This window comes from Solea solea, chromosome 18 (genome assembly GCF_958295425.1).
Source record: "Solea solea chromosome 18, fSolSol10.1, whole genome shotgun sequence".
NCBI classification, from domain to species: Eukaryota; Metazoa; Chordata; class Actinopteri; order Pleuronectiformes; family Soleidae; genus Solea; species Solea solea.
In genome coordinates this window covers 19,480,060-19,493,951 of record NC_081151.1, presented here as the reverse complement: position 1 = coordinate 19,493,951, position 13,892 = coordinate 19,480,060, and the positions used below count along the sequence as shown (strand labels likewise).

At 42.7% G+C, this 13,892-nt stretch overlaps 1 protein-coding gene across 4 annotated transcripts in view; it reads left to right on the top strand.

Moving 5' to 3' along the window:
* evla (Enah/Vasp-like a) overlaps positions 1 to 13,892 on the top strand; it is a 39,048-nt gene that overhangs the window by 14,937 nt on the left and 10,219 nt on the right. For 3 of the 4 annotated variants that reach the window (XM_058615073.1, XM_058615072.1, XM_058615071.1), the window contains exons 2-3: positions 8,638 to 8,806; positions 9,661 to 9,841. In XM_058615073.1, coding sequence (XP_058471056.1) covers positions 8,638 to 8,806; positions 9,661 to 9,841 — 350 coding nt within the window. Of the gene's footprint in view, positions 1 to 8,637; positions 8,807 to 9,660; positions 9,842 to 10,976; positions 11,060 to 13,892 lie in introns of those variants that run through there. The other variant, XM_058615074.1, reaches the window with a different exon arrangement.

Here is a 13,892-nt window from a genome sequence, read left to right as displayed (position 1 = left end):
GACTTTTTTATGTCACAGTCGTCTGATGGACGTTTGTCTTATCTGTCCGCGTCTCTCCTCCAGCACAAACGCAAAAATTTCAATTTAATTAAGTGTATTTGTTTTTTTGGTAGTCTTCTGTATTCTTTTAGGCTTTTAGGGCATCAATAATTTTTTATCTGATCTATTTATTGGTTACGATCCCTGGTTTTGTTTTTCCGAAGATTTGATTTATTCCTTTTTAATAATGCACTGTTGCACTAAGGGGACCAAATGCACTGTGACAACACCCCAATTGCACAATGAAATCATTTGTTAGATTATGTATGATTATGTGTTTCGACATTGTTTTGTTTTTTTTGTTTTCAATTGAACGTCCCCTGCAGCGGCACTGCTGTCCAGGACAAATGTCTCTCTGGGACAATGAAGTCGTCTCTTTTGCTCACATAATCGATTTAACATCGAGTTTTGCCTAAAATGTGCAGTTATATGCCCGGACTCTTCAGTATGATATTTCTCGATTAGGAAAGGACGTGGAGTGCTTTTACTTTGAAACAGGAACAAGAAGTGGTGTTGTTTTTATTGTTTTCCAACTCTCCTCTTCTAAAACAACAGGTTAGAATATTACAACTTTATTCTCGTAAATAAAATCTTTATTCTCCAAGTCTGTGAAAATGAAATGAAAAAAAAACATTTTAGCTGAGTCATGTTTGGGCTGTTTTTTGGGAGAACAATATTTGTTGCACAGTTTCATAGCTTATAAATGGTCTAAAAGGCCCGTATCGGACTAATATTGGTATGGATTTGTGATATCGGTAATCTCCTGCCATTGCTTACTCACTCTGCATCGGTGTGTGTAATCGCTCGCTGACTTCTAAGTCCCTCTTAGCTCCAGCACCGAGTGGGGAGTCATAAAACGGAGTGATTACAGCTCCTGCTGCACGGCAAGTCTGTCCTGACGCTCGGCTGTCGCGCGCACAGACGGTGATTGTCTTTGAGGCCGTTAATAAGAGTGAAGTGATTGATTCGATTTGAGTGCGCTGTCGCCGGTGGAGCAGAGCAACCGCTGCGCACATGAGGTGCAACAAATTGTGTTTGTTCTGGAGTCTGGAGGTTTGCTCTGGAGTCTGGAGGTTTGCTCGGTCTAGTTTCTCAGGGAACACCAGTGCCAAAGAAAAATGAGACCGTTCGATTAGCCAAGTTCATCTGGGTGTAGAAAAATGCAGCTTCTCCTAAACTCTGGGTTCCTCCTGAAGGAGAATCCTTCCTTTTAACTCTTGAGAAATAGTTATTGTACTAACAGTATGTAACACGTGTTTTCTTCTCAAATCTTAAATAACGCCGTTAAATTCCCCACAAAATGCTATTAAGTGGACGTCTGTGTAAATGTTTTAAACTTTTAGTTTTAACTACAGAATCAAAGGCCCGACAAATATACACCGCTGTGTGGAAAGACTCGATGAACGCACAATAATAGAAGCTCTGCACACGGGTGCCTTACCACCCAAACTCAGGGATAGTTTATGATGATAGTGTCCACCCTAACCTAAGAAAATGATAGATTTTACGGCACACAGGAGTTCATCTGCTTCTTCCACTTGTTCCTTTGTGTTATTTTGGGACTTTTAGTGTTTGAAATCCCTCTTTTAGTGCCTATTTTCATTGTTGTCGCTCATATTTCTTATCCACTGCGCACACGGGTGCCTTTAGTAACCCGTAAGCCTGAGAACCATCCATCCATCCATCCATCTATCGGCTTCTGCTTTATCCTCCACATGAGTGTCGCAGGTCACCGGAGCCAATCCCAGCTGACACAGGGCGAGAGTCGGGGTACGCCCTCCTCGCTGTAGACCAGCAGCTCTCCTGCGTGTTATAAATGACGATTATCTTTATGGACTTTAGTGTGTGGTTCTTAAAATTGGAACCGAACTGTGCGACTCGGTGTACCTGAGGTCGTTTTTCCACCGCACCTTTTTGAATAAGGTATTCCCCTCCCCGCCTGTGGCGGCGCTGCAAGGGAACTCACTCATCTGTTGGTGAATGCAGGGCAAATTCTGTTTCTACCACATAAGAGCAAAACATGGAGCCGCGATAACGGGCTCAGCCATTTCTCCCGGCTATCGTTCTCCGCGCGTGCATGTTTCGGTTGCGTTTACCCACAATGCCCTACGATTTGGCACCCGAACCAGGCTACAAATGGGTTTCTCTTCTGTCCCTGTAGTCATCGAGAGAGCGTCTCCAGCTCACAGGCGGGTTCACAGAAACGGCAGCAACCCTGGATCACTCTCAGGCGCCGTTTCCTCCTGCTACCGTTTTTTTGGAAGGAACAAAACACAGCCGTGAGTGCATGTATAGGATTTATGGTGGAGGAGGCCCCATATGTCCTTTTGTGAGACTTCCATGTGGCAGGAGCCGTCATGTCCTCTCCGCTCTTTGTTTTTCATCTCGACTTTCCTTCTCTTCTTTGAGGTGAATATTATTCTGGCTCCGCTGAGAAAACTGCTGAGTCCAGCAAAAACAAGGTGGAAATGCTCAGACGGGAGCTGCTGGCCAAGTCGACTCAAGCTCAACCTTTTTTTTTTTCTTGGAAATAACCAGACATCATATTCAGAGTACACTGTTCTCAGCAAATGGCAAACAAGTTATTTAAACGATGGAGCTTCAGGTATGTTTTGTTAGCCTGTCCACGTGGTGTGAGAATCCTACACTATTTCTTTCTTTATTCAAGAGCCGGCTGCAGGAAAGTGCTTATGCATTTTTAAAGACGGTATATGGAATAAATAAGAGGGGGAAAATACCAGCAGGTCGGAACCCCCAGAGGACCGGAGCAGCCTAAAGTGGAAAACTGCCTAATGATCAGTCAGCTGTAGGACGTACAAGCGTTCACAACCTTGTATAAATCTACTTAGAGCGGCTTTAATCGATGCTCTTATGTAGGTGTGTGTCCATGTAGTTTTGCTCTCACCAGTCTTAGTGTCCTAGTGTTACTTTTATTTAAAAATCCGCTGGATACTTTAGCAACTGAAGAAAACAAAACGAAGAGGGGGAAATGGAAGGAAAACTGCTAACGTAAAAAGTCTGGATTCACACTCATTTCATTCATTTTTAATGTTTTTGGGGAAATTCTAACTGTTAACTGCATCTGTTTGACATTTGGGTCTTCTTGTTTCGCCTTTTCTGGCTATGAACATCATTTTAATGTTGCTAATTGACGCGTAGTCCCACAACTTCAAGGCTGAAAGTCCTTAAATGAACCAAACAGTGGATTTTGATTGAAATTGGCTGAAGCAGCCCGGGATGAAATGGCTTGTAATTCAGTGTTTGTGCATTAGGGGCACTTCATCGAACAATTCTCGTCTTTTAATTTCACCTCCTCGTTATCGCGTGGAGACTGAGCGACACGTGGCGCCGTAAAGAGGGAGGAGACGAGACGCCCCGCTTTATTTCTGCCTGGCCGAGGAGAATTGAAACTGTCAGCAACAGGTTTCAGGTACGACATCCCTCACTGGCCCAAACTGATCCAGAAATAGGGCCTGTTTTTGTAAGAGGATCCATCACTGAGATGCAGCCGCCTCCCTGGTCCCAGTGAGACTCTGTTGTGTAATTAGAGAATCTGTTTGTAAAGGTGGACTAAACGCGACAACTCTAATTATTATTTGTATAAAAGCTTCTCATCAAAAGACCGTTGTGTCGCCCTGTCCTCCCGAGTTTTATATTTCAGTTGGAGCATTCGAGGAATGCAGCGTTCACATGTGCAAGTGTTCAGGACAAACGTCTTTCCTGTTGACTCTGAACTTCCTGTTGGACTCGAGACGGAGGATATAAACTGTGAAAAACGTTTTACTTGCAGCTTGCAACGTCCAGGCACGATGCTAAACCAAACACCTCTTTTTAATTTCTGTGCTTTATCTATTAATTTGGGTTATTGCTTTGGATTAGTGATGGATATTGTGTCTAAGCAACACAGCTCTTTATTAAAAAGGGTCCGTTTATGTTGATGTGGATTTGATAAGATTTGAGTTCAAATATTTTGATCAATCTGTCAGTCAATCAGAGTTTAATAATTGCAATACGATGTTTTAAATCATGGGTTCCTTGCTCATGGGCTCTCCTGCCCTTGGTCCTTCCCGGGATTGAACCGACAACCCCCCCAGTTACGAGCACAATTCCTTTTCCTCTAGGCCATTAAGAGAATTCTCTCATTAAGATGATGATGATGATGATTACATTGAACTGAAAACACAACCCGTGAGGAAGTATTTCATAGACCAACTTTATTAAATCATCTGTCCGTCCATCCATTTTCTACCGGTTTTCCGAGGTCGGGTCACGGGGGTAGCAGCTTGAGCAGAGAAGCCCAGACTTCCCTCTCCCCGGCCACTCCATCCATCTCTTCCGGGGGAATCCTGAGGCGTTCCCGGGCCAGCGAGTCCTGGGTCTTTCCCGGGGCCTCCTCCCAGTGGGACATGCCCGGAACACCTCACCAGGGAGGCGTCCAGGAGGCATCCTAACCAGGTGCCCTGGCCACCTCATCTGGCTCCTCTCGATGCCCCTTCCAGGTGACTAAGCTTCTCACACGACCTTGTTCTTTCACTTCCAAGTCACTACCCACAGCTCGTGACCAAAGGTGAGGGTAGGAGCGTAGATCGACCGGTAAAGCTCCCAATTTACCATGAGAGGCCGATGCAGAGCCCGCATCACTGCAGACGCCGCACCGATCCATCTGTCGCCATTCTGACCTCACTCGTTATTAAATCTTCTCTATCAAGAAGCAGTTGATTGGAGAGGATGAAGACGGAGCAGAGGAGCGAAGCCGCCACCGCCGCCGCTGCCTCATCTCTGTTGAGTTATTTGAGGCCGTTGAGATGATGGAGTGAGAGGAAACTGGCTGAGACCAAATCATGTGCTGCTGCAGTCCATGGGGGTGGTGGGGGGGGGTCTCAGGTGTCTGTCTTACTCCTGCAGGGAGCTGCATGTTGGAGAAAAGGTTGTCAGGAGGAGGGGAGTTGGTCACATGATGCCATTTGAATGTTACTGGCATCCTGAGGGCCTTTGGAAACAAACCACAGACCCCGATGATTGTCACAGAGGCAGCGTCATGTATCAAATCATCAGTTCCTCCATCACTCCAGAGTCTGAATGTAAAATTTAATAATAGTAATATAATTATTAGGGATGGGGCAATACCACTTTTTTAGTCCCATACAGTTATTTTAGACCATTTATGAACGTATGAAGCTGTTAACACATTTGTGCTGAGTCATTTCAAAGACCTAATTCTCCAACTGTGTCACCAATATATAAAAAAAGAAGAAATTAACAGCCCCAAACATGACTCGGCTAAAATCGTCACCACCGTTTTAAGGTTGTAAATCCTTAAATGAAGCAAACATTTGAGGCTGGATTTTTATTGAAATTGCTGGGATGAAATTAGTTCTGATTAATAAGTGCTCGTGCAACAGGAAAATTGCTAATTCGCTACATAAAAAAACCTGGATTCACTCTCCTTTCATTCATTTTTAATGTGTTTGGATACATTTTAAGGGTTAACTGCTTCAGTTTGACCTTTGGATCTTCTTGTTTTACCTTTTCTGGCTATGAACATCAGTAGTGGTCCCCACAGTTTTACAATTTACAAAAGTTTTGTTTTCCATTTTTGTCAGTCTGTGTCCTATCTGAAAATAGAAACACAGGTAAATGTGATGTACAGGAACTCACTGAGTCTGCCTGTTTCCTGTGGCAGGGAGTTCCACCGTCGCACTTCAAACGCTCGGTCGCCTTTTGTCTTCAGCCGGAGAACCTGGACCAGTTCAAAGGCGTCTGTGAGAGGATCAGAGGTTACAAACAGGATTTGATAAATGATTGTTAACATTAGAGTGCTTTTTATAGATAATTAAAATAACCTTACAATCAATTGTAAAATGTCCTGGAAGCCAGTGTACAGAGGCTAAACCTGGGGTGAACCTGGCTAACCTTCTTAAGCCGCTTTTCCACTACATGGTCCCAGCTCGCCTCGCCTCCACTCTACATGGTTTGGTTGGTTTTCCATTACGATATAGTACCTCCTTAATGTGGGCGGGGTCATCACAGCACGGCTGCATGAAACTGACTTTGTTTTATACGCAACGCACACAAACTCGTGACTTGTAAAGCAGTTGTTTTCAATGTACTGAATCGTTTGAATCGGTGAATTAAAAAGATTAATTCAATACTTCCTCCATGTACTGAAATACAGCAGCAGGGGTTTGTTTCCTCGCTTGCGACTGCCGGCTTTCAGCAGTGCAGTCGCTAAATACAACAGACTCCTCTGTTAAATATTAAGATTTCCACTTTCACTTTCGATTTCTGGCTGTTCTTCAACCGTTTACGATTTACGGTACTGAGAAGCTAACGGTACAAATGTGTGACGCGTTGGTGAAACTTATCTGTGATTGGACAGTTGTTGTGAAGAAGTCCTACCGTAATGAGGGCTACCGTAATGACAAGTATAAGGGTGCAAAACTCTATTTCTCCATCCATCCGTCTTTATCCTCCACATGAGGGTCGCGGGGGGGGTTCTTGTGCCGACCTCAGCTGACATAGGGCGAAAGGCGGGGTCACACCCTGGACAAATCGCTTACAGTGGTGAGAAGTACGCATGCCAAATCCTGTCGTCGACGAGTGCTCACACACACATGCACATATGGTACCAAGTACACAACAGGGGTCGCCTACAGTACAACATGTTTGTTAAACGTCTGTTATTGTTATTTACGGGCCGTCTCTCTGTGATGTGATGAAGACGCCGACTGTCCCTTCGGCGGTTGACGTGCTTTGCCGTCGCTGTGCATCCGTGTGACTTTCCTTTCGCTCGCCACAGAGCGAGCTCTCCAGCTGGCGATACGCTTCCTGATCAAACGCTTTTGGGGTTTTTAACCCAGCGTGTCATTACCCGACACATAGCGCACACCCTTCTGCGCAGATGCTCCGTGCACATGTCTCGATGTGCCATAATAATAATGATGATGATGCCGCTGCACCACAGTAAAGGCAGGGAGGGGTCGGGGAGTTTTACCAGGGTTGAGTTTTAGGTTGAAGTCTTGTAAATATGTATGTGTGTGTGTGTGTGCAGGCTGTGAGGTTCCTGCAGTGGCAGCATGTGAGTGTTTATGTTAAAGTGGTAACTTGTAGTAATGACTGCAGAAAGGTGTGGCTCCGCTGTGACCCCCTCAGCTCAGCAGATAATTACACAGCAACTCCGTTTCATTGCTTTTTAATACATTGACCACCGGCGTATTTAACAGTATGAGGAGAACGTGCAGCTTCTCTATAATAAGAGCTGCTAGATCCTGGTTTCTCTCCAGTTGCACAACTTAGTTTTTCCCCTGGAGTGTTTTTCTTTGGAATTTTTCTGTTTTGTTTTTTTTTAAAAAAACCTCAAACATGAGGTTGAACTTTGAAATTTCAACTTCTGTGGCGGATGGAAACATTTTGTTGTTGCTTTCCGTTTTTGTCCGTCAGCGGAATCGGCACCAGGTCTAAAAATAGTACAGGCTGTGTACACAACGAATGAAATACAGTGCGTGTTAGACAAAGATAACCCAAGTAAATACAAAATGCAGTTTTGAAGTCATGAAAAAAAACTAATCCGAATATCCATCCTAATAACTGGTTGTGGTTTGCGATAACTGGCAATGAGTCTTTCTCATCACTGTGGAGGAATTTTGTCTCACTCTTCTTTGCAGAGCTGTTTTAATTCAGCCATGTTGGAGGGTTTCTGAGCATGAACCCCCTTTTTTAAAAGGTTAGGCCACAGCATTCAGAGGTTGGACATGCTCGTCTGTTTTGGATCATTGTCCTGCTGCAGAACTCGAGTGCGCTTCAGCTCAAGGTCACAAACTGATGGCCGCTGATTCTCCTTAGGGAATTTTTTTGGTTGACAGCAGAACGTTGATGTTCTTTTTCTGAAATTTCTGAAAGTTAAACTCTTCAGTCAAGACTTTGGGATCATCCAGATGTTTTCTGGCAGTGGCTTTCACCTTGGAACTCTGCCATTTCTGCCCAGTCTCTTTCTCATGGTTGAGTCATGAACACTGACCTTAACTGAGGTGAAGTGAGGCCTGCACTTCTTTTACATGTTGTTCTGGGTTCTTTTGTGACCTCTTGGATGAGTCGTCAGTAATTCTTGTAGGCTGGCCACTCCTGGGACGGCTCCCCACTGTTCCATGTTTTCTCCATTTGTGAATAATGGCTTTAGAAGCTTTAGAAATGGCTTTGTGACCTTTTCCGGACCGATAGATCTTCTTCTTTACTTTCCTTTAGGTCGCGCTGTCATGATGTCTTCCCTTTTTGGGTTCTTTTGACCTACTTCACTCTGTCTGACAGCTTCTATTTAAGTGATCTCTTGATTAAACAGGTCTGGCAGTAATCAGGTCTGGGTGTGGCTTGTGAAACTGTACTCGGCTTCCGAAAAATGGGATTAACCACAGTTACTATATGATTTTAGAAGGGGGGCAATTACTTTTTCACATATGGCCATGTAGGTTTGGATAGTTTCACTTAAAAACTGCATTTTGGAAGGGGGCAAATACTGTTTTTAATAGATATAGTCATTGGCTTTCTTGTTTATTCCCTTGTAAATTCCCTCTAACCAGTTGTTTTGCTTCCCTCCGTGTCCAGTGAACAGAGTATCTGCCAGGCGCGGGCCTCTGTGATGGTCTACGATGACGCCAGTAAGAAGTGGGTGCCCATCAAGCCCGGGCAGCAGGGCTTCAGCCGCATCAACATCTACCACAACACTGCCAACAACACCTTCAGAGTGGTGGGCGTCAAACTGCAGGACCAGCAGGTGAGACCCTAGTATGGGAGTAAGGATTAAAATAATTAGGGATTATTTTCCTAATCAGTTAATCTGTGGAATAATGGTATTGTAGTTATATTTAATTTAATAGTCGTTATAAAGGAAGGTACCAACTCTCCCTGGGGTCTGCAATGTCCTCATACTCAAAGAATACAGTACAACTGCAACTTTTAGTCTCATCTCATTCCTTTTTCTCCCCTCTTTCTTTTACCTTTTCTATTTAAATGTTTTTATTATGTTTTATTATGCCTTTTATATCTCAAATGCTGCTGCTGTTGTATCTTTCTTTCTTTCTTTTATTGTAAAACACTGAAATAATATAAATAAACATGCCTTGCATTGCCTTGCCTTGCCTTACAACACCATATCCATAGAGTTTGGTGTTAAATTACACTAAATGTGAGGCGTCCATATTTGTTTTGAAAGTGTCCTTATCATAACTGTGATTTGGAAACGCATAATTATGCATTTTATTTACACCTTGGTATTTTTTTGCTTTTTATCAGTGCAGTTTTGTTTCTACCTCGTCGGTTAAGGATTTAGTTTGACTCAAAAATGTGCGGTAATCTGCCTCCACCGGTTGGGGTGAAAGCAAAAATGGGGGGACAGAAAATGAAAGAGGGATGCGAGGTAGAGACAGAAGAGAGAGACAGAAGAGCGGATATATATAACAGTTGTTTCAAGTTACAAGTTTAGACGGGACATCACTGAATCAGTTACGACATGTTTAGAGTACTACAATGTCAGCTGATGATAAACAACGGAGTGAAGCGCCTAATCAAAAGTTGTCAAAATGTTGTTAAATCGTAATAAATGATTATTTTTTTTCCCTCCCATTAAAGGTGGTGATCAACTACTCCATAGTGAAGGGCCTGAAGTACAACCAGGCCACACCGACCTTCCACCAGTGGCGCGACGCTCGCCAGGTCTACGGGCTGAACTTTGCCAGTAAGGAGGAGGCCACCACCTTCTCCAACGCCATGCTCTTTGCCCTCAATGTCCTCAGCTCGCCTGACAGTGGAGGTAAAGACTAAAGACACTCTAAATTTGACCGTAGGTGTGAGTGGATGGTTGTTTGTCTCATGTGGAGGACACAGCAGTAGAAAGTGGATGGACGGATGTCTCCTGAAGCAATGATGTCCTGATTTACACCTGACTCCCTCTCAGGCCCCACACGGTTATTCTGAGACATTCTCTGAATGTTTCAGTGAGTCACGGTTCGTCTCTGCCGAGAAACGGGGGGACGGAAGTGTTTATAAGCGGTCAGCTTTAGTTTTAAGACCCGCTTTTGTTTCACAGTATCATGTCCTATCACAGTCAATCACAGGTGTCATGTATGTGAGTAATAGGTCCACTTATTGAACCTCTCTCTCTCTTAATCAGGATGGAAAACACTACATAGACATTAGAAACTTTAAGCAGACGATATAAAATAGCCTCAGGTGTTGATTGCACAGTGCGTCCACATTAATGAGCTTCAGTTAAATCAGAGTGACTACTTATCTGAGCTGTACTCCCCTCTGCTGGTTAACATCATGCACTACAACTGCACTGTGGACACTCAGCCAAACAGTAGCAGTGAGTGTGTGTCTGGTTGCCTGCTGGATATTTGCCGTGTTCCATTTATTTAAAGATTTGTTTTGTGTGTTCGGAAGGTCTCGCTCGAGTCGAGTCAACAGTTGACGCTGCCTTGTGAACCAATGCACGTCATATGAGTGTTTTGTAGCATTCGAAGCGTAGCTGACTCTAAGCTTTTCAAAGTAAAACATAATAACTTATAGATTTTTAGAGTTTTGTGCAATTTTTACTTTCATCCAGGGCTTTCAAAGTGAACGTCTACTTTTAAGTTTACTAAGTAACTTCTGAGCAGCAGCTCTGGTTACGAGCTACTTATAAGTTGTGTGTGAGAATATCTGAGCGTTTAACGGCGCTGTCATCCCATCCCTTCCTTGTGACTCTCCTCCCGGTGGCTAAAATATCCCGTTTGCAGCCTTAATGTCGTAACCTCTTGTCCTCGCATGGCAACCCAACTTTTTGGGGGGGTCAAGCCCGGGCATTTCACCTATTTAATGCGATTTCATATAGAAAGTACGGCTTGTTTTGTCGGGGCAGTGCAGTAAACAGGGTTTGGAAACATCGCTGGTGACAAGCTGGATACTTTAGGAGAGTTTCTCACGATGCTGACTCCAGAGATTTCGCCTGGTGTCCTCAGGCGAGTGTCTTCCACCGTCATCCTTCTCAGTAAGTGTTGTGCTGCAGAGGAAAAAGCCTTTTGTTCCGTGGTAACAGGCTGCATGGCAATGGAGGGAAGGAGAGCTTTGGTCTTTTTTTAACTTAAAAAAAAAAAAAAAAAAAAAAAGAAAGTAGCTATGCTAAAATAATGAGTAAATTAATAAATCAGTTAAATAGATCTTTTTTTCTTCTTTTTTTTTACTAAATATCTAACTAAGCTGAATATAAGATATTGCAAATAATAACACTGTTATATGAAAACTAAATCTGCAGTTTGGTAACTGATTAGAAAACAAAAGAAGAAGAAATACTGTTTTAATAATTAAAAACAAGCTGCGTAACAGCGTAACAAAGAAATCATTACAACTGGATCATTTTGGAAGGAATGGTTTACTACCAACTTGCAAAATACTATTTTTCCAAGCAGCACAAGGAGGTAGCAAACATTTCAACTAAAGAAATGCCACAAATAATATTATCCAGCTGTTAAGGCGTTCCCGGTGCCCTTGGTTCTTCCGTCCGGTCCAAAGATTCTAGGGACCGTCCACACTAAAAGCAAAACCGCATGAAGCCGTTGACCTCTCACTCCATCACTTCCGGTGACTCTCCCTCAGCGACTGTGGCTTTTTTACATTTGTTTTCGGGATTCGTAAAAAGTGTTTCGCAAATTGTAAATCGTTAGTCCATAAGTATATTTACAACCTGTGTAAATGTGTCTCCGCACCTCCCTTTAACGGAGAGGAGGAGGTCAGATTGCGTTCCTCTGTGTCTTTCAAAGAGGCAGATGTGTGTATTTTAGCATCAATCTGCACAGAACGATAGCGATAACTGATATTTCTTTGACTACATTAAGCGAGCTCACACACACATATGCTCACATCCCTAACAGCCTCCTGAGATGCAGCTTACAAGTCTGATCAGGCCCTCTCTCGTCCCCGGAGCTTCCCGTTCTTCTTTGCCCTTCACCATGGCAACAGCCGAAAGCCCTGCATCATGTCAACTGTGGGACCATGAATTTCAAACATGTACACGGATACACATGCGTCCGTGAAATCTAATCGGATAAAACACTATATGTGTGAGTCACTTCTGATCAGCAACTGCTGCAATCAAAGAATCCAGAGCAGTGATACGGTAATAACAAAGCAATTCCCCCATCTACCTCAACCTCAAGCAAAGTATTTATTACTACAGTATTTTTCTTAACCCTCTAAATGTGCAGCAAATTAGTACCACGCATCGTGAGTTCACCAGGGAGAGTCAGGGAGCGAGGGAAAGTCCACAAAGCCAGGTCAGCAGTGGCAGAATGAATCAGTGTCATTATCAGCAAGCTCATTCATTCGCTGCCTGATGACAGTAATCACCTTTTTAGATGTGGACACAAACAAGTCAGGGCTGCAGACAGGATAAAAAAAGTCCTCTGTGTACATAAAAAAATAACAAAAATATGAAGGAGGAATCATCCAGGTTTCGCTTCATGTGAAATTCAGCGAAACCTGTAATGTTATGGCTTTATTCCCATAATATTACGACTTTATTCTCATAATATTACGACTTTATTCTCATAATATTACAACTTTTTCCTCATAATATAACGACTTTATTCTCATAATATTACGACTTTATTCTCATAATATTACAACTTTATTCTCATAATATTACGACTTTATTCTCATAATATAACAACTTTTTCCTCATAATATTACGACTTTATTCTCATAATATTACGACTTTATTCTCATATTACAACTTTATTCTCATAATATTACGACTTTTTCCTCATAATATTACAACTTTATTCTCATAATATTACGACTTTTTCCTCATAATATTACAACTTTATTCTCATAATATTACGACTTTTTCCTCATAATATTACAACTTTATTCTCGCAATATTACGACTTTGTTCTCATAATATTTCGACTTTTTCCTCATAATATTACAACTTTATTTTCGTAATGTCACAAAATTATTCTCATAATGTTACGACTTTTTCCTCATAATATTGCGACTTTATTCTTGTAATATTACGACTTTATTCTCGTAATATTCAGCTTTATTCTCGTAATATTACGACTTTATTCTCGTAATGTCACAACATTATTCTCATAATGTTACGTCTATTTTCTTTGGCCCTAATACTCCACAGTAGCATACCAATCCAATCCAATTTTATTTATAAAGCCCATTTAAAAAAACAGCAGTTGATTAAAGTGCTGTGCAGTTGTATTAAACATAATAATAAATATGATAAATATGAATAAAAATAACTAAACCAAAATGCAGTTAAAATGTGGACGCTCTCTTCCAGTGCTCACTGTGTGTTTCAAAGTGCAGCTTGGCCTCACGCTGGCCCCGCCCCACCGCCCTGACCCACATGCCCCCCAGACGGAGTGAACGGAAATATCACTCATGGGCGCTGTGCTGTGGAAGTCAGCGTGGGTGCTGAAGTTTAAAGACTGGTATTCCGGTGATATGTGATAAGTGCTGCCTGCCTGACGCTCCCCCGTTAATAGCCGCCCCAGAATGAGGCGCTAAAAACTCCCATCACTGGGGGGGGCGGAGGCGTCTGTAGTTGGTCAACAACAAGTCAAGTGCTAAACTGAGACGGTCTGATGTCGATTATTTCACCAGGTGTTGACGTGCTTTAAACCCAGCCCGCACTGATGAGTCATGTTTTGTTGATGGGATTTTATGACTCACTACACACACCTTTGATTTATTTTCTTTCTTTTTTTTTTTAAACCCTTTTTATTGAGTTTACACAGAGAACAATAACACATACAACACAATACCAACCCACATCAGACATAGCTATGCAACATAGACAGAACTAGACA